Below are 25,195 nucleotides of genomic sequence, written 5' to 3'. Positions count from 1 at the left end.
TGGAGCGAGCTGGTGAAGTGTCGGCAAGCTCACCGCTGACTTTTACATCGGGGCCATTAAATTCAGTCCCGCAACTTTAGTGTCACTGTGAAGCAGTGATACTGCACTGACAATAGGAGTTGGAAGATAACTTGATGACCAAGGAATCAATTGACTCTGAAGTGAAGCAGAATCTAATTACATCATCCAGGCAACTTTTCTCTGCTCTCTTTCAGCCCTTCATATCCGAGATTCCCATCTATCTTTCTATTGAGATGAGCTTTGATACATTGCACTCAGTCCCCTCATCTAAGTCACTGATGTAGATTGCAAAAGCGGAGGTCCATTAGTACTGTCGCTTGTCCTAGCAGCTCTTGCTCTTGTTGCTACAACTTGTCAACCTGAAAATGACCCGCTTATTTATTAATTTTTCTGTCCGTTATTCAATTCTTATTCCAGGTTAATATATTATCCTCATCCATGTCCTCAGAACATCTCCAACGTCCATTGCTGCGAATGAAGTACTTTTGAATTGGTGTCACTATTAGGTGTCAATCTGTGCACAATGAAATCCCAAAGTAACAAATAAGATGAATGGCCAGTTAATCTGTTTTTGGTGATTTTGGATGAATATTGACTAAGATCCTTATTTGTTTTCATTTTATTCATTTGGGATCTTTAATACTCGGTCCTTGTGACAATACAGAAATGCAACAAAATGTCAGTGTACGATATGTACAAAACTCTTGAAGTGGAGCTTAAATCCACAATCTTCTGATTAATATGTGAGTGCTAACAAATCAACAAAAACAACACCTGTGGGAGCATTCATGCTCCATTGCTTTAGCTTCAGAAGCTTAAATGATATGCCTAGGTGTGGACGTTTTCATGGGGAATGAGGGGTGCAGGAAGGTGATCATGTTCAAATCCATGACCTTAGCTTCCACGCCCAGCATGCTTGAGTAACAACAAAAAACAACAGCTTTCAACGTGACATCATAATCTGCTAATTATCTGGGGGGTGACAAACATTTAACAAAAAACAAATCTTCTAGTTTATGAATTCATTCTTGTTCTTTTCTTATTTGTTTCCCAGGTGGTGAGAAGATGACCTTGTCTATTTCTGTCTTACTTGCTCAGTCTGTCTTCCTGCTGCTGATTTCACAGAGGTTACCAGAGACAGCTCAAGCTGTTCCGCTAATTGGCAAGTGAGTGATTGTAAACTGCTGCAACAGGCCTTGAAAAATTCCAAATCAGTTCCTTGTCCAAAACAATTTGCAGAGGTTCTACATTGTAAAATGACTATGCTCAGAGATGGTGAAGAACTTCAAGTCAGTGGGCGCAATTTAAGAGAAAGATTTCTTAAGTGTCATTTTGGGTGCGATTGGCAGGGTGTTTCTGGACTACCGCATTGGCAAGATCGCGGCCCGTATTTAATGGCACTTAGTACCGGAGATTAGCCCCCCCTACCCCCCACTGGCTGTCTCACTGTCTGATTCGCTGCTAGAATGGGTGAGCTGCTTTTAAATGCTCCCTCATTATTCACTCCCAGTCATCACACCACAAGCGTAGCAGCACACAGACCTGCCCCTCACTTTGGGGATATTGACCTGGCCAGGCTTCTCGACACTGTGGATGCGAGACGGGACACCCTGTTCCGTCAAGGGGGTCGGAGGACCAGCAGGAGGTCCCAATACTGGGAGGTAGTGGCAGCAGTTTCAGTTTGGGCAGAATGACAAGGAGGACCGCCGTCCAATATAGGAAGAAGACCAACGACCTTCACCAAGCTGCAAGGGTAAGTCACCACCCCTCTCTTGGCATCAGTTCCACCTGTTACCCGTCAAATTCCACTCCCGCCCGCCCCAAATCACTGACTGCCACCTCGCCCACCTCCCCACATCCTATCTTCTTGTTTGCTCCTCAGAACCAACTGCCACCCATCAGCATAACCCAGGCATTTTCAAAGTGGGGGTCGCAACCCGCGGGTGGGTCACAGGCGGGTGTCGGGAGGGTCGCGGAGCCGTCCATCGCGGCGTTCCCGATCGCGGGAATTCATGTACAGCAGCCGGCTTCTAACAATGTCGGCTGCGAGCGGCTTTACAAATGGCAGGAGTGTTGGGACCTGAACCCGGGGTCAAAGTGTGATAGCGGCATGGTGGCGGCTGACTGCGTGGTGATCACTAATGATGAACAAGGCTCTGACCTTGATCTGTTTTGCATCCCTAAACATTACTCAAATGATCTGGAGAGAGTATGGGCGCAATTCTCCGCACTCACGACGGTGCGGAGAATAGCGGGGGTCGTAAATTTTTACGGCCACACTAGTCCGACGCCCTCCCGCTATTCTCCGCCCCCCCCCCCCACGCCCGACTCCCGACACGAATCGCTGCCGCCGTTTTTTTACGGCGAGCAGCGATTCTCAGCTGGCCGATGGGCCGAATTCCAAGCCCTTTACGGCCGTTTTTACGAACGGCAAACACACCTGGTCTGGCCGTTCGTAAAAACGGCCGTAAAGTCCCGATTTTGGCAACCATGGCACCGATTGGCACGGCAGTACCACGGCCGTGCCAAGGGTGCCATGGGCCCGCGATCGGTGCCCACCGATCGCGGGCAGCGGGTCCGATTCCCGCGCACTCTTTGTCCTTCCGCCGCCCCGCTGTATCACTTCGCGGGGCGGCTGAGGGGCATCCCGGCCCGCGCATGCGCGGGTTGCACGCAAATGCGCGATGACGTCATCCACGCATGCGCGGGTTGGAGTCTTCCAATCCGCGCATGCGCGGCTGACGTCATGCGACGCGTCAGCCGTCGCAAACTCTGGCAAGCGGGCTTAATGAAATTCATTAAGCCCGCGATGCCGGAGTTCACGGCCGCGGCATACTAGCCCCGACCGGGGACCAGAATCGGTTCCCGGTCGGGGAGGGGGAGGCTGGCGTTAAACCCGCCCGGTTTTGACGCCAGCCTTACGATTTCTCCCTGTCTGGGAGAATCGCGCCCTAAATATTCCTTGTGGTTTAATCATGGACAGAGCTGAATGTTTGGCCAGGGATATAATGAAAGCCATGGGAAATCATCCCATCGTCGCCCTCTGTGTACTGAAGGGTGGCTATAAGTTTTTGCTGACTTTTCGACTACATTAAAGCATTGAATCAAACTGTGACCAGTCAATCCCAATGACGGTGGACTTCACCCGCTTGAAGAGTTACTGTAATGATCAGTCAACAGGGGAGCTACTCGGAGTTTACGAACTGAGGTACGAAATCCACGCTTTCCTCCTTGAGAAATTGTCCTCTCTGGCTGATTCGTTTCCTGATGAAACTTGGATGCTAACTATGTCTTACCTTGCTGACATCTTTTCAATTCTAAATGAACTGAAACTCAAATTGCAAGGAAAAAAATTATGATTGCTTTCCAAAACTCATTGAAAATTTGGCAATTGTGAGTGCAAAGCCAAAAATACTACATGTTCCCCACACTGCTACGACACATCGAAGAAAACCGCATAATAAGGAAACTGTAAATGGACTGGCAAGCCTGACTCCAAATGAAGCTGACTGAACTTCTGCGCCTCAGCTGTGACAACATATTGAAAACACGGCCCAAGTCAATGACACTGTCAGCATTCTGGAGTAGCATCTCCGAGGAGTATCCGGAGCTGACTAAAACAAGCATTTTCTTGCTTTTGTCCTTCACAATGACCTACATGTGCGAGGTTGGATTTTCCGTCCTCACAAAGATGAAGATGGCACAAAGGAACCGGTTGAATCCTGCACCTGATATGTGCTTAGCCCTCTCGGCCTGTGAAACTGATTAGAATGAGATCGTGAGGACCAAAGAGGCTCACCTCACATTAAGGTAAGAGAAAATGGTGGGTCGCGAATGTCGGCCGGCGTGCGTCATGAAGGTCGGCCAGCATGGGTCGCAAAGGCTGGCTTGATGGTAAAAATGGGTCCCCGGAAAAAAAGTTTGAAAAACACTGGCTTAACCCCTTCATGTCCAGTTGCGCAGTGTCCACACACACCACCTGCTATAGACTCACCCGACCCATCAAGCATGCGGCTCCCATTGCCCTCTTAGTTCCCACAAGAGAAGATAGCCCATAATAAGTGGGAAGGGCCAAGACGGGGGATGGAGTACAAGAGATTTGAGTCCTGGGGAGGAAGGAGGGACTGGCGGGATTGAGGGGGAAGGAAGGATTGGGGGGGGGTGCTGAACGACGAAGCCTCGTCCTATGAGAATCAGTTAAGGATGAGGGCCTCCCTGGTCCGGGCATGTCAGACCCTTTCCGCCGCCTATCCTCAATTCTTCGGCAGCTCCTGCGGGCCCGTCCTCCAGCCTTTCCTGGTCCGGCTCCTCCTCCTCCTCGGATGAGGCCGCATGTCCCTCCTCCTCCAGCATGTCGCCCACGTTGCTGTGCGAGGTTGTGGAGGGCACATCAGACTATCACAAAACTGGAGACCATCTGGGGGGTGTACTGCAGGGCACTACCAGAGCAGTCCAAGAAACGGAATTGCAGCTTTAGCAGTCCGATGCACCGCTCAGTGATAGCATCGGTGATAACAAGGGCCTCAATTTATTGGGTCTCCACCTCGGTCTACGGCCTCCACACTGGCATCTTCAGCCAGGACCTCAGAGGGTACCCTTATCACCCAAGAGCAAAATCGTCATACTGGGGTTCTCGAAGATGCCGGGGATGTTCGAGTGTCTCAGGATGTAGCTATCATGCACGCTCCCTGTGAAGCATGCACACATACGTGCCTGATCTGGAGTCATTGGTCGCACACGAGCTGGACATTCAGGGAGTGGAATCATTTCCTATTGATGAAGGGCACCCACTGCGTGCAAGGCGATATGAGTGTCATCTATTACCCCCTGGGCCGGGGGCATCCCTGCGATGCCGGAGAATCTTGTAGCCCAAGCATCTTGGTGGGTCTGGTCCAACTCAAAGTTGATATAGTCTGCTGCTCTTGCATACAGGGCATCCACGATCTCATGGATGCACTTGTGGGCTGTAGCTTGGGAAAATAGTTGCCTCGAGATCAGGGCTGCGGTGAACTTCACGGTCACCAGGAGCAGATATCCTCCTGCACGAGGTGCCAGGTCCACAAGGACATGGTACAGGTGCCGCACTGTCTCTTTGTCCATCATCTCCTCGAAAGACCAACAAAGCTTGTACACCTTGGGCCATCGCTGGCGTCCCCCTCTGTGTTCTTCCTCGGCCCCCTCTGGGTTCTTCCTCGGCCCCCTCTGGGTTCTTCCTCAGCCCCCTCTGGGTACATCCTCGGCCCCCTCTGGGTACATCCTCGGCCCCCTCTGGGTTCTTCCTCGGCCTGATGAGCAGCTGGGTCTTCAGGGTGTGCAGTGGCCCCCTGCCACCTCCAACCTCCGTTGATGCTGCTACCACCTTCTCCGGTGTCTGGCCGCCGAAGTCACGACGATATTCCCATTGCTGAAGCCCAACTCTTGAGTGTTTGATTGTTGGCTGCTGCATCTATGGCGCTGACACTTGTAGAGCTCAGGCAAACTGTTCAGGCTTCAAAGTTTGATTGAAATGCGATGCAATAATCATTATCTGAGACACGGCATGTGTCCCTACGATAATCCACTTAAGAATATTTTGTTTGTTAAATGGTCAACAGTAAAAACGATTTGAAAATCAGCTACGTAACATTCCACATGTTGCTAACCATTAAACAACAAGGAAACGTTACGGTTCCATATTGATACCAATACAAAGTTATATCAGCTCATTTTTGCAGAAAAAAACAAGTACACGGTATCATCCCTCGCAGTTTCCTCAACAGAAACAGAGGATAAACCTGAGAATTGTTATCGTGTCCAGAAATTTGTTGTAGAAATGACCTGTCACTTGTTCCACATATCAGTGCCATTCTCCATCCAGGAGCCGCAGCTGTGCAGGCCCCTCCCACATGGTGCAATCTCCCCGGAAATTCTGACATCCACATAGTCCACCAGCTCTCGAGGTACAGTTGAACATCCTTGACTTCCAGCATGTTTAACCCACGCTGACGTGCCAGTTATATGCAGCATTCACCACATCAGCAACAAAGGCAGCAGCGATCTGCGAAAGCATTTCTTCAATGTCATCATCAGGTGGCCCATTTGGATCAATGTTACCCGCCAGGTCCAGCAGCATCTTCTTGCTTCTAGCCGGGTTGCCTACTGGAACCTTACCTCCCCTCCTGAGCTTGGTAGTCCAGGACCCAGGTGTTTCATAATAACTTATTTAAACTAGATGTTCTATAATCCATCATTCATATTGGCCAATCTACAGAACATGACATGGTACCAAGATTGATGATTGACTAAAAACAAGAAGATTCTGCAAAACATCCGAACCACAAAAGATGACTTTGAAGAAGTTAACTTAACCATTCCACTTCCATTTTCCAGCACTTTGCCCATAGCCTTGTATGCCCTGAGATCGCAAGTGCACAACTTCATACTTCTTAAATGTTATGCGGGTCTCTGCCTCCATCATCCTTTCAGGCAGCGAATTCCAAATTCCCACCACTATCTGGGTAAAAATGTGTTTCCTCACATCCCTTCTAGACCTCCTGTTCCTTACCTTAATACAATGCCCCATGGTAATTGACCCCTCCACCAGGGGGAGAAAGGAAGAGCTGAGGAGAGGGAACATTTATTTGCAGGTGCTGTTTGGCTTGCTGAACTGTTTCCAGCATTTTGTGTTCCTTTCCATTATCCAGCACTCTGTGTTTTGCTTCCGAGTTTAGGTAACGTTCCCTGCTGCCAGCACACAGATTGTGGGAATTTTTTTTTGCCTTGTGCCCTAATAGTTTTTTTTGTGACACTTACACTTAGACTGGGTGTTCTAACATATCCATCTGATATGTTTGAATTAACAAAATTTAGATGGGAAGGTTAAGTTTGGGTTTAAGTTTGAATCCTTTTGAGACCTTGCTGCTATTCTATTTTATAGGTCATTGGGGGATCAGATATCATTTATTTATTTTAAACAAATTGATTGATTTGGGGCAGCACGGTAGTATAGTGGTTAGCACAATTGCTTCACCGCTTCAGGGTCCCAGATTTGATTCCGAGCTGGGTCATTGTCTATGCGGAGTCTGCACGTTCTCCCCGTGTCTGCGTGGGTTTCCTCCGGTAGCTCCTGTTTCCTGCCACAGTCCAAAGATGTGCAGGTTAGGTGCTAAATTGCCCTTAGTGTCCAAAAAGGCTAATCGGGGGTTGCTGGGTTGCAGGGATAGGGTAGATAAGTGGGCTTGAGTGGGTTGCTCTTTGTAAGGGCAGGTGCAGACTCAATGGGCCAAATGGCCTCCTTCTGCACTGTAAATCCTATGATCCTAAGAAGAAAGAAAATGGCGTTTTTTCTACCCACCTTGCAAACTACTGGCAACTGGTGCTCAACGCACGGTTAAACTTCAAAGCATGGGATGGAAGGCATCAAGGCACCTCAACAGCTCCGGATTACCGGTAACATAGATGAGAATTGGCGGGTGTTTAAGCAGCAGTTCAAACTTTATGTTGCAGCCTTTGGTCTGCAGGCACAGCCCGACGACAGGTGTACTGCATTGCTGCTCATTGTAGCAGGTCCCCAAGTAATTGAAATTTCCAACACATTTGTCTTCAAAAGCCAGGCAGACAGCAAGAACTTTGATGAAGTTCTCAAGCAATTTGATCGGCATTGCTCTCCGAAACAAGATGAAACCTTCGGGCACCCAGGACGCACATGAGGCATTTGATAGCTTCTTCACCGAAGTGCGGTTGAAGGCGCAGTCATGCAATTTAAGTACCCTCCAGTCGTTAATGATCCGCAATCATATCATTTTCGGGGTCTCCAACAATAAGGTACGCGAGAGGTTTCTGAGGTAAACAGCTTCAAATCGAAAACGCTATCCAAATATGTCACACCAGTGAGCTTGCAGCAAAACAGATCAACATAATGAATCTCCAGCATTTTGGCGTAAAGGTAGTGGAGGCGGCCAATGCCATTCATGAGGTAACGCAGTTGAATAAAAACGTGCTCCCAGTGCGAGCGGCCATTTTGAGCAGCCGACCTGATCCTCCATTTTGTGCCGGCATTTGCCACGATAATGTCCAGCATTTGGAAAGACATGTTCCAACTGTATTGGCAGAAATCAATTTGCGATGCAATGTTTTTCCAGGCGAAGGCCTGAACAAACAAAAAGTATCAACACAGTTGATGAAGTGTATCTCAAGGACACATGTTTTGTAGACATGGATTTCCAGTGAAGACCAACAACAAAATAAAGACATCACCACTCATGAAGAACAACAAACAGCATCAACAAATGAGGGTTCACGATACGCTCGCTATATTTGGGCATGATCCAGAACTCAGCTTCAGGGGTGGCCCTGTTAGATAGCAAACTGATTCGCAAATCTTGATTTTGGTATTTCTTGCTATTTAACGGCACGCCCAGATCTGTGCCAGGTGTAACACGGTGGCTAAATCGAGCCAATTATCTTTCTAAATACACGTAGTAAAAGTTAACCCTAATAAAAGCAGTTTATTTATGTTAAGACAGAGAAATAACCCTTTCTGAAATACTTACACTTACCCAGCAAATAAAGGGCAACTTTTTACATGATCTTGATTTTTGTTTTCTTTAAAATAAATTTAGAGTACCCAATTATTTTTTTCCAATTATGGGGCAATTTAGCGTGGCCAATCCACCTATCCTGCACATCTTTTGGGTTGTGGGGGTGAAACCCACGCAGACACGGGGAGAATGTGCAAACTCCACACGGACAGTGACCCAGGGCCAGGGATTCGAACCCGGGTCCTCAGCGCCATAGGCAGCAATGCTAACCACTGTGCCACCGTGCTGCCCTATGATCTTGACTTTTTATATATATATATTATATATATATATATATGTTATGTAGATAGCATGGGGGGAAATAGTGCAGGAAATTATTTTCATAGAGCAAAATTAGGCATAGGACATTGCCATCTTAGCGATGCTTCAGTGTGTTCCCTCTCACTTTTCTAGGCCTCCGAATTCCAATTGGTAAAATAAGAGCCAGTGTTCCTGCAGCTCCAAGTTTGTCTCTTCTTCTTTGGCGGTCACTCGCTAATGAGTATGATTGACCACCTTGTGGTGAATGTAACTCCGTAATTCACACTGTATTGTATATACGTGAGACCATGCATTGATAAGCGCAGTTGCGTTGCCCGACCACTAGGGGGGGTAGCGCTGGGAATGCTTAGGAGTTTGTACAGGGCTCCACCCTTGGCTCTGCCCATGACTCCTCCCCCTGGACTGCTGTATAAATACCAATGCTCAGAGCCAGTCGTTCAGTTCATCGAGACTTCAACGTGGAACAGGCTGGCTCTGTTGTAAGTAGATTAAAACCACTGTTCATATCTTAACGCACATGTCTAGTGAATTGATGGTTCCATCACACCTAAGAACCTCTGTGTCACTTGTCATGGGCTCTGTGGGTGCTTGCGTGGCTGATGAGCCCGAATCTAGAGTCGCATCTTGGACCACACATTTGATAGATGTTCCCGGGAGGTAGGATTGGTCCGTGTGCTCGAGACTGCAGGCATTTCTTCCTCAGGCTCCCTTTCCAGACCTCCTCTTGCCATCGGATGTTCTCGAACAATTGTGTCCCTTCAATCAGGAGGTTGCTCCAGATAGATTTCTTCTGAGCAGGGGTCTTCCAGGCGATTGCACTTCTATGTTGCATTTCTTGAGGTCAGCCTTCAGGCTGTCTTTGAAGCACGTCCTTTGTCCTCCTCTTGTTCAGTTGCTTTACATGAGCTGGGACAGAGAAGATATGTTTTGGCAATCAGGTCTCTGGCATCCTAACTGTGATGTATACCATGGTTAACAGACTGAAATGACAAGATTCTATGCTTATTGAGTCTGGACAGTTCAAATTGCAACTTCTGCAGTGAGAAACATTTTTTCACATTCTTACTTCGGATGATCTAAACATGCTTCGGATAGGATCAGATCACCGAGAATCGTTTTGACCCTTCCCTCTCCATTGGGTACCCACAGAGGGCAATTCTCAAAAAAAGGTACAGCAGCCCTTTTTAAAAATAAATTTAGTGCACCCAATTATTTTTTTCAATTAAGGGGCAATTTAGCGTGGCCAGTCCACCTAGCCTGCACATCTTTGGTTGTGGAGGTGAAACTCACGCAAAAACGGGGAAAATGTGCAAACTCCACACAGACAGTGGCCCTGAGCTGGGATCGAACCTGGGTCCTCAGTGCTATTAGGCAGCAGTGCTAACCACTGCGCCATTGTGCTGCCCGAGGTACGGCACCCCATGAGAAAATCTCTATCTGCCATTCTCATAGAGGAAATACAGAAACATTTCCAGATGGAGCAAAGGAGACTTGCAGCACTTAATGAGGATGCAGTCAAACTGGATGTCACATGACTTCTATAGACAATGCACCCTGTGTATCAGAACAGTACACTTTTGCCGTAAAGCCTGATGTGTTATCTGGTTTGGTCTAACATCGACTGCAACTGGATGCAGTAAAACGAGAAACAGGCTTCCAACACAGGAGATGGTCCAACACTGTTTTATTGAACCTGTTGATTGCTGATAATCTGCTGTGGGTTGACACTCTATTAACCTAACTGATAACCTCCTACTCTCTTGACCAGACTAGCTCTCTATCACATGGTGACGTTCATTGGCCTGTGCACTGCGACTATCTCCCTAGCCGTGTCCTGTGAGAGAGAGAGGGAGCCTTAATGCCCTGTGAGCTTTATAGTGGTGGTGTCCTGTCTGACGATTGGTTGTTCTGTGTCGTGTGTGTTCATTGGTTATCCTGTGTGTCAATCACTGCCTGTCTGCATCTCATAATATACATAAGTGGATATTATGACAAAGCCAACAGGGCAGCTCTGTCACCTATTGCCTAATGACCTGCAACCTTATTCATCTGTCTGAATAGCTCTCATTGGGGCTCTGAAGGTGAAAGAATGATAATAACCACACAAACGGCACTATAACATCAGTTTCAGACCTTCGCATCATGGTAGAGATGAAAGGACAATGCACATAATACTTACAGATTAGAAGGCAACTTTGTGACTTCAATATAGCATTTTCCTGTCAAGAAAATAATCTACTGTTTTCATCACCGTTTTCACAGTTTGGATACCGACAAAGATGAAGATTTGATTTTGAAAGTAGAACATTAACTAGCCTCTCTTGTTTTGTTTTCCAGATACTTGATGTTCACAATGATTCTGGTCACCATTGTGATAGTGAACTGTGTCATTGTGTTAAACTTCCATTTCCGATCTCCCAGCACGCATGTTCTCTCATCCTGGATTAAATGGGTACAGTAACAACAGCCTTTGTGTGGTGTTCAATTTCTCCATTTGAATAACAAAATAATATGTGATATTATGCCTTAAGGAGGAAAAGACTGAGTGAGTTAACACACCTAGAATGATTAATATTCTTTTACCCCTTACCTATTTACCCCCAAGTCCTTGCATCAGTTTGGAAAAGTGAGTAAAATGGAACATTTAAAAACACTGCCATGAAAAGGCTGTTAAAATGATGTCCAAACAAAACTACTTTGTACAGTAGAAACAAGGGCAGCACGGTAGCACAGTGGTTAGCACTGCTACTTCACTGCCAGGGTCCCAGGCTCGATTCCCGGCTTGGGTCACTGTCTGTGCCGAATCTGCATGTTCTCCCGATGTCTCCGTGGGTTTCCTCCGGGTGCTCCTGTTTCCTCCTACAAGTCCCAAAAGACGTGCTGTCCGGTGAATTAGACATTCTGAATTCTCCCTCAGTGCACCTGAACAGGCCCCGGAATGTGGCGACTGGGGGATTTTCACAGTAACTTCATTGCAGTGTTAATGTAAGCCTACTTGTGACAATAAAGATTATTACAAAGTGGATCAGAATTCCTTGATCCCATATTATTGGTGGAGCAGAAATCAAGACCTTTGCTCTTAAGCCTTCCAATTTATTCAGGGTTAGATGGGCCTAAGTAGTTTAAATAATTCTGATGGGCACAATATGGGAATATCTTGATCACCTGCTAGAGGGAAAGAGGCAGAAAATACAGTTCTGAGGATCCACATTAACTTCAAAATTGGCAGTGCCGACTGCCGTCGAATTGGCCACTTTAGCAGGTGGGTGATTCCAGGCAAAGGTGTTTTGAATCTTTTGAGTCATATACCAGAAAAAAGAAAGGGCTGGATTCTCCGATCGCATTCGGCAAGGGGACAGAGAATCCCCGATGACAGCAAAATCGGAGGCGGCGCCGCTTTCTCGATGCTCCGCTCCCTGAAAAGCAGCGTACTAGAGTACGCCGCACACTGTATCCACGAGGCCCGCCCCGTGATGCTCCGTCCCCGACGGGCCAAGTTATCAACGGTGTGGGTCTCACCCGTCGTGAACTCAGCGTGGCAGCTGCGGACTCAGTCCGGCGGGGGGGGGGGGGAGGGGGGGGGGGGGGGGGGGCCTTCATTCAGGGATGGGGGCACTGTAAGGCGGCGATCCGGGGTGTGCGGCTGAAGGGTGGGTACTATTTTTGTGGCCCGGGTCGGCGGGCTGAGTCCAACATGAAGCATGGCGTGGCCACTGTAGGCCGCCGTGCGCATGCGCAGCCACGGACCCGGCAATTCTCCGGGCCATAACAGCAGCTAGAGCTGCGAGCTCTATGCTGCCTCCCTGCTAGCCACCACCCCCCCAAGAGCAGGGAATCGGTGATCGATTTGCACCAGTTTTTCCATGGGTTGGTCTTTGTTACAGCGACCCAAGTGGTAATTTTTCAGCTTTAGCAGTGAGAGGGGGCCAACAAACCCCAGGGGGTTATCCAGTCCCATTAGCTCCCATCATCTACATGTGCACGTTTTCCAATGGAGTTTCTGCCTAACAGGGTGGGGCTAGGAGGGGCAAACTTTCCCATTTCTAACCCAATGGGACTGAGACCAACTGATCTTTACCAGCTCAGATCGATCAAATCACTCTAAATTGGGAATCAAACTTGGACTCTCTTGGTCCATACGAGTTACTTACTCCCTGCATAGACTCAATTCTCTGGATTTCCAAAGAATGAGAGGTGATCTCATTCAAACATACAAAAGTCTCACAAGTTGCGACAGGGTAGATGAAGGATGAATCTTTCCCTTGGTTGGTGGGGAAAGGGGCGAGGGGGAGGGGGAGGGGGTGTCTAGAACCAGTGTGGCACAGTTTCAGAATAATGAGGCTGAAATGAGGTGGAATTTCTTCACTGGTGAATCTCGGGATTTCTCTGCTGTACAGGACTGTGCAGGCTCAGCTGAGTATGTACAAGACTGAGATTGATGGATTTCTACATATTAAACCAAAAAGGGACAAAGGGAGAGCGACGGAAAATGGTTTTGAAGTAGTAGACCAACCATGATCTCAGTGAATGGTGGAGCTGGCTCGAAGAGTTGACTGGCCTACCCCTGCTCCTGTTTCTCGTATTCTTATGGCCAATGGTCCATCAGGGAAAGTTGGGGTTTACAATTTCAACCTGAAATTATTTTGTTGGTCAGATTTTGTTTTGCATTTTTTTTGCTTCATTTCCCAACAAAGGGATTGCCAGTCTGCTTCGCTCCAGGTTTCCGGTTAGTATTTCTCTTGGACCAGTCACTAGAAGGTGTGCTAGATTGACAAGAGGGTGGTGCCCAACCTCGCCTAACCTTTCCATGTGAGCGTGCCTATAACCGCCACTTCCTTTTGCTCTGTGGTAATGCAGGCCTGTGGACCTTGCAGGATACATGAAAGGGTCAATGTGCTGTGTCAGTCACTACCAAATGAACATTCAGGCAGAAATCGTATCAGTCAGAATTTAATAAATGCAATATTCAGGATAAAAACATTTGCATTTTAACTTGAATGTGATGATATGTTTATCATTTCATCGAGCTGGACAATTTAAATGAAAGTGATTTTACTTAAAGGTACGTAACTTTACAATCTTATGTGAATTTCTAGCTGTTTTTGGAAAAACTCCCACCGATCTTGCACATGTCCCGACCTGAAGACAGTGACTCATCACCATGGGAGAACGGTGCATTGCAGAGACGTAGCAGCTCCATTGGATACATTGTCAAAGCACAAGAATATTTCACCATCAAATCCAGGAGTGAACTTATGTTTGAGAAACAGTCTGAACGTCATGGATTGAGGACACGGGCCACTCCAACTATCAGTGAGCACCCCTAGCATTGATAGACTAATCAGACAGATTCCAGACAGCTAAACTTCAGAGACCAATGAAGTTCCTTGGTTGGGGGGGGCATGGTGGCGCAGTGGTTAGTACTGCTGCCTCTCTGCACCGAGGGCCAGGAGCGATTCCAGCCCGGGTCACTGTCCGTGTGGAGTTTGCGTATTCTCTACCTATCTGCGTGGGCCTCACCCCCACAACCCAAAAAGATATGCAGGGTAGGTGGATTGGCCACGTGAAATTGCCCCTTCATTGGAAAAAAAAAAGAATTGGGCACTTTAAATTTAAAAAAATGTTCCTTGCTTGAATTCCTGTTTTAAAGTGAGGAGACCAACATTTGCCTGGAACTAATTATCTGCAATAACAAGTAATTTGCAAGTCTTTTGAAGTTCAAAATCAAAAGATGGTTCTTTACGCTGAATTAAATGATTTATGATCGTTGATAAATAAATTGCCAGTTATTTTGCATGTCATAGTTGCCAAATTATAGAAGAGGTTATGCTGATGATAATGGTGCATAACTTTATGCATTTTAAGATTCCGGGCGGGATTCTCTCAGCCCGGGGCCGGGCGGAGAATCGGTGCCATTGGCGCCCGCGTGGTCGGTGTGGCGCCAGCGTGGTCAGTGTGGCGCCGGTTGGGGGCCGCTCTATGGGGCACCCCCGGCGATTCTCCGCCCGGGATGGACCAAGCGGCCGTACCAAAAAACCCGAGTCCCTCCGGTGCCGTTCTAATCTGTTCTTACCCGGTGGGACTTCGGCATGGAAGGGTTTGGGGGCGGCCTGTGGGGTGGGAGGGTGGGGGCCGGCCTTTTGGGCTGGGGGCCTCCTTTGTTCCGCGCAGGCCCCTGTAGCCCTACACCATGTTGCGTCGGGGCTGGCACGGACAAGGGAGCCACTGCGCATGAGCGCGTTGCCGCCTGTGCCACTGCGAATGCGCGGACCCCACGGCGCCCAGTTGACGCCAGGAACAACAGCTGGAGTGACGTGGGTCGCTCCAGTGCCGTGCTGGCCCCCTGTAGGGCCAGAATTACTGATCCTGTGGCCACGTTGACGCCGTCGGGAAACGCAACGGCATTTACAACGGCGTCAACACTTAGCCTCAGGATCAGAGAATCCCGCCACCTGTTTTTCAAATTAAAATGTGAAGTAGTAATTTATATGAAAAAGATTAAGAACCTCACTGGTGGCAACATCTGAGTTCACGGAAATCTGAATGAGCCTTTCTTGAATGGAAATATCAGTAAGAAGTCTTACAACACCAGGTTAAAGTACAACAGATTTGTTTCGAATCACTAGCTTTCGGAGCACAACTCCTTCCTCAGGCGAATGAAGAGGTCAATGATACTTTGAATGCGAGTCTTTGCAGGTAATTAAGTCTTTACAGGTCCAGACGGAGCAACTGGAAATATCAGGATTAGCTGGTGAGATTGAATGCAATTTTCTTATGTGTTATTTTTATGTGAACTAGATGCATTAAGAGATAAGCATTTCATTTAGAAATCCAGCAGTAAAATAAGAAATGCATTTCTTTTAAAACCAAGGTCTTGGAAGCAGTGGCAATGAGGATCTGAACATTCCAGACCAGCTGTGCGCAGAGTTTAAATCAGGCATCGATGGGGCAAATTTCATTGTAAAGCACATAAAAGAAAAGAACGACTATGATGAGGTAGGTCTGATGAACAGGAATATAGTCATCCATCCTAACATCTGGGCTGGAATCTCCGCCGGCTGGATGCTCCGTTTTGCCGGCAGCCCGGGAGTTTCCCAATGGCGTGGGGCTGCCCCACAATGGGGAAACCCCATTGACCAGCTGGCGTAACAGAGCATCCCGACGGCGTGCTGAAACAGTAATGTGGCACGGCGGGACGGAGAATCTAGCCCCTGTTTCTGGGACAGCCTTGGTTTGGCTGGTAGCACTTTTGCCTCCGAATCAACTGGTTTTAGATTCAATTCCTACTCCACGGCTTGAGTTAAAAAATAAAAGCTGATTCTCCAATGCAATACTGAGGGAGTGCTGTTCTCCTTGAGGTGCTGTCTTTTAGAGGAGATGTTGAATGGAGGCCTTGTCTGCTTTCTCAGGGTGGCATAGAATATCCCATGGTATTACTTTGAGAAGAGTAAAATATCCCCAGTGTCCAAGGCAATATGCTTTCCTCAATCAATATCTGATTATTAACACATAGCTGGTTCTGGGACATTACTGTGCACAATTTGGCTGCCACTTTCGACATTGCCATAATTACTACACTTTACTTCATATTACAACAGTGATAACATTTCAAAAGTACTTCATTGACTGTCACAGGCTTTGAGACACATGGTGGTCATGAAAGGTGCTTTATCCGACCTCTCGGAATCTTTCCAAATGGAGAAAATCAAATTCGCCATCCGAGGGTCAGACGACGGCTTCCACAGAACGTGGGAGCCATTCATGCAACTGTTCCAGGACCTGTTTGTGGCCAACGAACAAGAGGAAGAATAGTCGGGTGGCCAAGAATCAGGGGAAAATGGACAGGAATCGGGGGAAGGTAGCCGGGGGGGGGGGGGGGGGGGGGGGGGGGCTAAAGGGGGCGGCCACAGTTGTTACTATGAAGATGCTTACCTGTAAATATACATGTTAATTTTTGCGTGTTTTTTTTTCTAATAATTTGTAATTTGTTGGATATAAAATATGAAAACTCAATAAAAAACATTTCCAAAAAAAAAATGAAAGGTGCTTTATAAATGCAAGTCTTTCATTTTTTGGATAGGTGTCAATTTTAGTTTTGTGAGGCCCTTGGAATATTTTCCATGTTAAAAACAATCCACCTTAACTTTGAATGACCAAGTTGATTTTTAGGAAATACAGGAAATTCGATCAATTCAAAATTTATACATAATGGACATCATATGCAAATAGTGAATCAAATTTTACATTTGAAAATCATTGATACTATTATTCACAATTTGAAATAAAATGATCTCTCTGTTGATGTTTCCATCCATCCCCACCAGCGGGAACAGCCAGTCCTGCTGATGGCAAACCCAACCTCCCACCCCTCATAAGTAATGGGAAAACCCGTCGACAGCGGCGGAACTGGATGATTTCGCTACCAGCGAAAGAGGCGCAGGTTCGCACATTCGCGCGCCGGCTGCTTCCGCGTCAGCGCTGCGCAACATGGCGGGACCAGAGGCAGGTCGCCTCTGTCATCGCAAAATGCGCCACGGCAGGGTGGGGGCGGAACATCCCATTCATTGGCCGGGATTCTCCGTGCCGAAATGGTACTCGGCGCGAGGGCGGAGAATGGGGCCTCAGACCTGTGATCGGGTCCAATGTCGGGACGCAATTCTCCGGTGACTAGACTCGTGCGTGCGCGGTCGACGCGGCGCCAGTCGAGGGCCATTGAAATATGCCCCGGCAGCGATTGTCCGTGGGCAACTGGCCGATTTCCCGTCGGTGTGGTTCACGTATGGTTCCACCCGGCAGGATCTCGGCGTCGCAGCTGGGGCAGCCGTCCTGGTGGGGGGGGGGGGGGGCGGGACGATCAGTCTCCGGCGGGGTGCGTTCACAATGGCCAGGCCTGCGGTCAGGGGCCACCAATCGGCGGGCGCGCAATCTGTGGGGGCCTACCTTCTTCCACGCCAGCCCACTGTGTGGCACCGCCATGTTGCGCAGCGCCGACGCGGAAGCAGCCGGCGCGCGAATGTGCGAACCTGCGCCAAGCAGTGCAGGACCGCATACGGCAGCTGGAGCATTGTGGAGCACTCCGGTGCCATGCTGGCCCCCTGTGGGCTACAGAATTGTTGGGCCAATAAGCCCATTGACGCCAACGGGAAACACTCCGGTGTTTACGCCGCCATCAACACTTAGCCACGTTTTTAGAGAATCCTGGCTATTATGTTTCACAGAATACTATGGTCGGGATTTTCAGCTGTTCCAACTGGCGGGATCGCCCAATTCCGCCAACAGCGAGGCCCCGCCACAAGTTCCCCGGTGGCAGAGGGTGCAATTAACAGCAAACCTTTGGGATCTTCCGATCTCACTGCCGACCAATTTCGATCCGCCTCCGCCACCGCAAAGTATGCCATGGGGGTAAAACCCCGCTCTCTGCACTGACAGTAACTCATCAGATAAAGTGGTCGGCAATATTCCGGCTGCATTGCACCAAGCGCAAATCCTGCTATGTCAGGAAAATTCTGGGAGAGGCCTGAAATGAGATTTCCACTGGCCACAAAACAGTTTGTGATGTTTCGGGCCCTCCCAGAAGATAGGTTCGTGACCAGTGGGGGCGTGAACCTGATTTCCATTCAGAGATAGAGATAGAGAAATACAGCACAGAACAGGCCCTTCGGCCCACGATGTTGTGCCAAACTTTTGTCCTAGGTTAATCATAGAATTTTGGACACTAAAGGCAATTTTTCATGGCCAATCCACCCAACCTGCATATCTTTCATTTAAATATATCTTAATATTTAAAATCGGCTTAACACAAATCTTCCGGGAACGTGATAGGTTCTCGACCGCTGGCATAATGATGCGCCGGTGGGAATCATTACTGATGCCCACAAACTGAGACCAAATGCGATGACCATGCCAGGGGCCTCAGAGGCCATTGTCGCCTCTGAGTGGTTGGGGACATGGCAGGGCAGTGCCCTGGCACTTCCCCCGGCACCCTGGCAGTGCCAGGAGACACAGCGTGAAGGGACAGGCCCTGAAGGGGGCAGGGATGGGGTCTGAAGGGGTGGCACCTATAGGGCGACCCATTGGGTGGCCCCCAGTGCCAGTGATCTATTTTTTGTGGGGGTTCATGCTAGCAATCTGTGCTCAGGGGGCGGGGGGAGGGGGTCTTTAATTTTACTCTGAACCTGATCTCTGTGAAGCTGGGCTTGCTGGCTTGTTTAGGCTCTACCCTTCATAATGATGGCGCAAAACACGTCCCCCCCCCCCCCCCCCCCCCCCACCCCCCCCCCCCCCCCCCCCCCCCCCTTCCCCTTCCCCACTTCACAAAAATGACAAAAGTGTGTAAATATCTCATCGGGAAACCTGCCTATTTCTCTGCCGGTTCCCTGACTGAACCTGAGTTTTGCCATTCTTTGGGAAAATGCCACCCAATGTTATTCTTTGCTTGTTTATTTTAACTTTTGCCTAAAGTATGCTTTAAGAGCAACCTAACCACTTGACTCACCAGCAAAGAGTGGCACAGTCAGGGAATTTTTGCTCAAAATTTCACAAAAAATAAATCTGGTTTAAACTTCTTTTCTTTTCGTTTCAGGAAGTTGACAGCTGGAACCGAGTGGCCCACACACTGGACAGGTTGTGCATGTTCATCATAACGCCAATAATGATCTGCGCAACATTCATCATATTCCTGATGGGGAGCCTCAATCACCCTCCACCACTACCATTTGAAGGCGACCCCTTTGAATATTCAGCAGCTCGCCCACGGTGTATGTAGATTTGAGGAAACTGCAAAATACAGGACATCGCAGTAGAGAGTGCCACATGTGCACCCCACTGCCCATTAACCCCAACCCCCATCCGCCCATTCCCACTATACACACACACAAACACTATCTCTGGAAAGCTAGAAAGGATACACATGCTTCACTAGAGATATATACATAGTTATAAATATAGTTATAAATATTGAAGGAAATTGAAGGAAAGCATCCATGCACATATGCATACAAACATACATTGTAATGAATGAAAGAAAAGCTTGAAATCGTCTGTTTCTTTTCAGAACAGCACGTAATATTGATGTTGCTGAACCTTATGGCGTCATTATAGTGTATATTGTGACGTACTGCTATCAGCTCCAGAGTTACATCACTTCCAACAGGCAGGAGATGAGCTTTGCGGAGCGGCATGGTGGCGCAGTGGTTAGCACTGCTGCCTCACGGCGGCGAGGACCAAGGTTCGATCCCAGCCCGGGTCACTGTCCGTGTGGAATTTGCACATTCTCCCCGTGTTTGCGTGGGTCTCACCCCCACAACCCAAACATGTGTAGGATAGGTGGATTGCCACGCTAAATTGTCCCTTAGTTGGAAAAATGTTTTAAAAAGATGAGCTTTGCATGTACAAAACTTAATGCTCCAGTTAATAAGAACATAGTCCTCCATTGCTTTCATAGGACATTTAAAACAAGAATTTCTGCTTGTTTATTAAATATTCTGGAGTACACAGCAGGTTTGGAAACCTGATGTGACACGACTCTGCAATTATAATCCACACGATGTTAAACATAAACCACGTGATTGGCTGTGCAGGGTTCTGGAGTCAGATTAGGGGCTGACTCTGGGATTATGCCACTGCTCTGCTAAATTGCAAACATCTCTTAACAAATGAGCAAATGAACGCCGTTAAACCTTTACCACATTCCTGCAAAATAATCCAGCAAAGTGTAGATGACTTTTTTTCAAAATACAGGGTATAGGCAAACTTATCTTTGACATACACACACGTACAGAATAATCTCCACACATTAGCATTTGGATATACACATAACTATAAGTGCATAAACACCAACACTGAACTGTACATATGAACATGTGTACAGCACTCATATACATTTATGAACACGAGCAAATTCTCACATGTCCAAGATGTGATTTTTTAAAACTATATCCACTGCAGACAAAAGAGGACACACTGAATTCCAGAAACTGCAATTCCTGAAAGACAATGATGCTGCCAAAAAATAACCATGCTGTGTTTCAAAACTCCATATATTAGCATTCATTCTGAGAACTATTTATATAATTATGCAACAAATAATTTCTATTTTGCCTTGTATCAAAGTTACCTTAATTGCATTTGGAAGGAAAGGTTGCTAAACCACAAATGAATTGACTGAAAAGCTACTGGTGTGAGACCTTTCTAATTAAAGTTAAACATCATCATCCCTTTCTCTGAAGTATACAATGGACTGTGCTACTGTTCCATTGCACTGTGTCAAGGAGTGGCACAATGTGCATTGCAATACAGTATACGATGTCGATCCTGTTCGAGGAAAAATAAGCACTTCTGTAAAGGGAAAGAATACATCAGGGTAATTCATCCATGCACCTTTTAGCAGCTGGTTAATGCGGACAATGAGGCCAGGTTACTTGATAACTTTACTGGATGCAGAACATGGATGACCAACCAATTTTAAAGTGGAAGAAATAAATTTTTGGTTAATTTGAGAAAAGTGTAAGTTTTGTTTCTCAGTAAACTGAGAATTTCTGCTTCAAAAAAAAACACGGCTTTGAGATATTAAAGTTCTTGGGGTAGTTGTTCTTTGCCATTCTGTTCTTTCAGTTTAATTGTTTGCATGGCGGGAATAAAAACTATTGTTATGAGTTAAATTTGTTTGTTCCACTTTGTTCCGCCTGCCCAGCACCCAGCAAGATCTGCCCTCATCATAATGAACTGGTACTTTTCACAATATAGAGAATGGTGCATTCAGATTCTGTTGTCAGGGGTACACATAATTATTTGGAACTGCTCAGTTTGGAATTCTACAGCTGCGTCCAGTCGTAGCTCTTGCAAGATATACTGGCACATTTAATTGGAAGTCAACTTTGTAATTCCATTACTCAGTTTTTAAGGTTCAGCTAAAGATTTGAAATATTCCCATTATTGTGGTTATCGATGTGAATTTGTAGTGGCAGATTTGGGGAAAAATCGTGGATCAATCATTGAAAAAAATGTAAAGAGTCATCATGACATTCATGATCTATCATTTGTATTCTTTATTGCACACATAGTTCCATGGATCCTTACAGTACATCAGCAAAGTTCTCACACAATTTATTTTTCCCATTGAAAACAAATTTTGTTCTCCTCATAGTTTAAAGCCCTAAGACACCGTGTGACTACCATTGGCACTGCAGGAGACCCAGGAGGAGGAACCATGGATACACTCAAAAACAGGTAAGCCTGGAATTTGAACAGGGTCGGGTTAACAGGCCCATGCAGAGTGGTGGGAGGTTATACTGGACAAAGCATTGGGAGTTGTGGGGGAGGGGAGGGGTATGGGGCTGGGCGATAGAAGGTGGACATGGGGAAGCAAAACTTGAAGGGCAGGACTCCGATGGGCACAAGGGATTCAGGAAGGAGTCATCCCTCTTTCATTAGCCAGTTCACACGGTTAAACCTACACGTTGGGCACAGGCTTTCTCATCAACCGTGTTTTTTCCTCTGAACTATTTTCCTCAATTCAATGGGCTCAATCTTACAGGCCACTTGTAGATGGGAAATAGGCAGGCAGACATGTCTGTGGGTGGCACAGTAGCACAGTGGTTAATACTGTTGCTTCACAGCACCACGGTTCAGGGTTTGATTCCCGCTTGGGCCACTGTCTGTGCGGAGTCTGCACGTTCTCCCTGTATCTCGTACCAGCCTCCCCGGACAGGCGCCGGAATGTGGCAACTAGGGGCCTTTCACAGTAACTTCATTGAAGCCTACTCATGACAATAAACGATTTTCATTTTTTCATTTAATTTTCATTCCATTTCATTTCATTATCTGCGTGGGTTTTCTCCGGGTGCTCCGGTTTTCTCCCACAAGTCCTGAAAGACGTGCTCTTAGGTAATTTGGATATTCTGAATTCTCCCTCAGTGTACCCAAACAGGTGTCGGAATGTGGCGACTAGGGGACTTTCACAGTAACTTCATTGCAGTGTTAATGTAAGCCTACTTGTGACACTGATAAAGATTATTATTACTATTAACAGACAGGCAGACCTGTAAATGAAAATGCTGCTTTACCAGCAATGTGCCCGCTGCCTGGTCACCTGGACCACAATTTCAAAGGTGGCAGGGAAGCTGCCTGCCCATTGCCCAGTTGAAGTCCTTAAGTGGATACTAATACCCAATTTATGTGCTTATTTGACAGGTGATGAGAAAGCCTTGTGCCCAACGTGTAGGTTTAACCGTGTGAACTGGCTAATGAAAGAGGGATGACTCCTTCCTGAATCCCTTGTGCCCATCGGAGGCCTGCCCTTCAAGTTTTGCTTCCTCATGTCCACCTTCTATCGCCCAGCCCCATACCCCTCCCCTCCCCCACAACTCCCAATGCCTTGTCCAGTATAACCTCCCACCACTCTGCATGGGCCTGTTAACCCGACCCTGCTCAAATTCCAGGCTTACCTGTTTTTGAGTGTATCCATGGTTCCTCCTTCTCCTGTGTCTCCTGCAGTACCGATGGTAGTCAACGAGTCACCGATCCTGGTGTGGTGTTGGTCTCGGTCCGGCCAGGAGAACGATGAATTCTCCCTCAGCGTACCCAAACAGGCGCTGGAATGTGGCGACTAGGGGATTTTCACAGTAACTTCATTGCAGTGTTAATGTAAGCCTACTTGTGATACTAATAAAGATTATTATTACTATTAACAGGCAGGCAGACCTGTAAATGACACCTGGCGATGGGTGGAAATCTTGCCTCATACTAATTAAAATGCTGTTGCCTGAAAAATTAAAGTGGGGCGTATGAGCCATGCGGAGGTGGGCTTGATCCCAATATGTACACTGGGGTGCAGGGGGCCTGCCCAGATGTCCTTTTGAAGACAAAGTGCCCAAATATACCTGTATTCCCAATACTCCTTCACAAGTGATCAACATTCACCTCAGTTCAGCTTCTCCAATGTCATTGTGGCATAAAATAATGCGACCTGATAGTCCGACAATGCCGCAATATTTAATTATTTTACTTTTGTCATTCAAGGGAGGGCAGTTCTGGGTCACTGGCTGAAGGTTCCGTTTGGCCCTTTTTAGAGTCAGTTAAATAAATTAATTGTTTCCTGCTTTGTTGTTTAACATAAAATATGATCTGTGCTGATTGACTTAGAGGGCCTGAATTATTAGGTTTTTAATTTTGGTCCAGCCATATCGATCTTGGTTCAGTTAATTCACTGGGGTGCTCCTTTTTCTGTACCTTCTTGACTTTTCATTTCTGCAGGCCAGAATTTGTCTCTTTTCCAAGTTAATGTTGCTATCATTCGATGCTTTGTATGCTCACGGTCATGGTGGGAGAATTTTAACCTGACAAGGTGGGTGGCTTTGAGACTGGACAGCAGATCAAAACAGTTCAAACTGTTGGTGTGTTGGGAATCTAGCAGGAACTCGCTGACTTCCGCCTTTAACCTAAGTGTGGTCTGTAGCAGGCTGGAAACCCCCAGGAAGCAGGCAGATCAGTCAAACTCACCACAGATTTTAATTTCTTCACCTCTGGCTCCCTCCAGGCATTTACAGAAATTTGTAGAATTTCGCTAACTACTGCCCACAAGTGAATCTCACAGGTGATGAAAACCCGGTTATTTATTGCAATTCTCAACTGTTGCAGCAACTTGGAATAGCTGGCTGCTCAGACATTGACACCCTGACTGGCTTCCCACGTCTCCAGGAAATCATCAACAGTAGACATGTCACAACTCAAGTCTGGGCCTCCATTCGGTGCTGTGGGCCACCAGCAATAGCAGAATTGTACTCAACCACAATCTGTAACCTCATGGCCTGGCGTACCTCCCACTCTACCATTACAACCAAGCCAGGGGATCAACTCTGGTTCAATGAAGAGTGCAGGAGAGCAGGCCAGGAGCAACGTCAAGCATAGCGTTGGTGAAGTTACAACACAGGGTCACTTGTGTACCAAACAACTGCTGCAAGTAACAGACAGAGCTATGCGATACCACAACCAATGGATCAAATCTAAGCTCTACAGTCCTGCCACATCCAGCACATCAGTGCATAAGATAAAGCTAAAGCATTCGCAACAATCTTCAGCCAGAAGTGCTGAGTGGATGATCCATCTTGGACTCTTCCAGAGGTCTCCAGCAGCACAGATGTGGTCTTCAACCAATTCGATTCACTCCACATGATATCAAGAAACAGCTGAAGGAACTGGATGCTGCAAAGGACCTGACAACATTCCAGCAAAAGTCCTGAAGACTTGTGCTCCAGAATGTGCCATGCCACTAGCCAAGCTGTTCCAGTACAGCTACAATACTGGCATCTACCCAGCAATGTGGAAAACTGCCCAGG

General features: G+C 47.2%; 1 protein-coding gene across 1 annotated transcript in view; it reads left to right on the top strand.

The window, feature by feature from the left end:
- chrnd (cholinergic receptor, nicotinic, delta (muscle)) overlaps positions 1-21,515 on the top strand; it is a 65,878-nt gene extending 44,363 nt beyond the window's left edge. The window contains exons 8-12 of the mRNA XM_038816878.1: positions 1,076-1,187; positions 11,199-11,313; positions 13,958-14,174; positions 15,733-15,857; positions 19,444-21,515. Coding sequence (XP_038672806.1) covers positions 1,076-1,187; positions 11,199-11,313; positions 13,958-14,174; positions 15,733-15,857; positions 19,444-19,626 — 752 coding nt within the window. The 3' untranslated portion in view covers positions 19,627-21,515. The remainder of the gene's footprint in view (positions 1-1,075; positions 1,188-11,198; positions 11,314-13,957; positions 14,175-15,732; positions 15,858-19,443) is intronic.
- The last annotated feature ends 3,680 nt before the right edge of the window (positions 21,516-25,195 follow it).

Source organism: Scyliorhinus canicula, chromosome 13, assembly GCF_902713615.1.
Source record: "Scyliorhinus canicula chromosome 13, sScyCan1.1, whole genome shotgun sequence".
NCBI classification, from domain to species: domain Eukaryota; kingdom Metazoa; phylum Chordata; class Chondrichthyes; order Carcharhiniformes; family Scyliorhinidae; genus Scyliorhinus; species Scyliorhinus canicula.
Note: the sequence above shows the minus strand (reverse complement) of the source record. Positions and strands in the feature narration are given on the sequence as shown.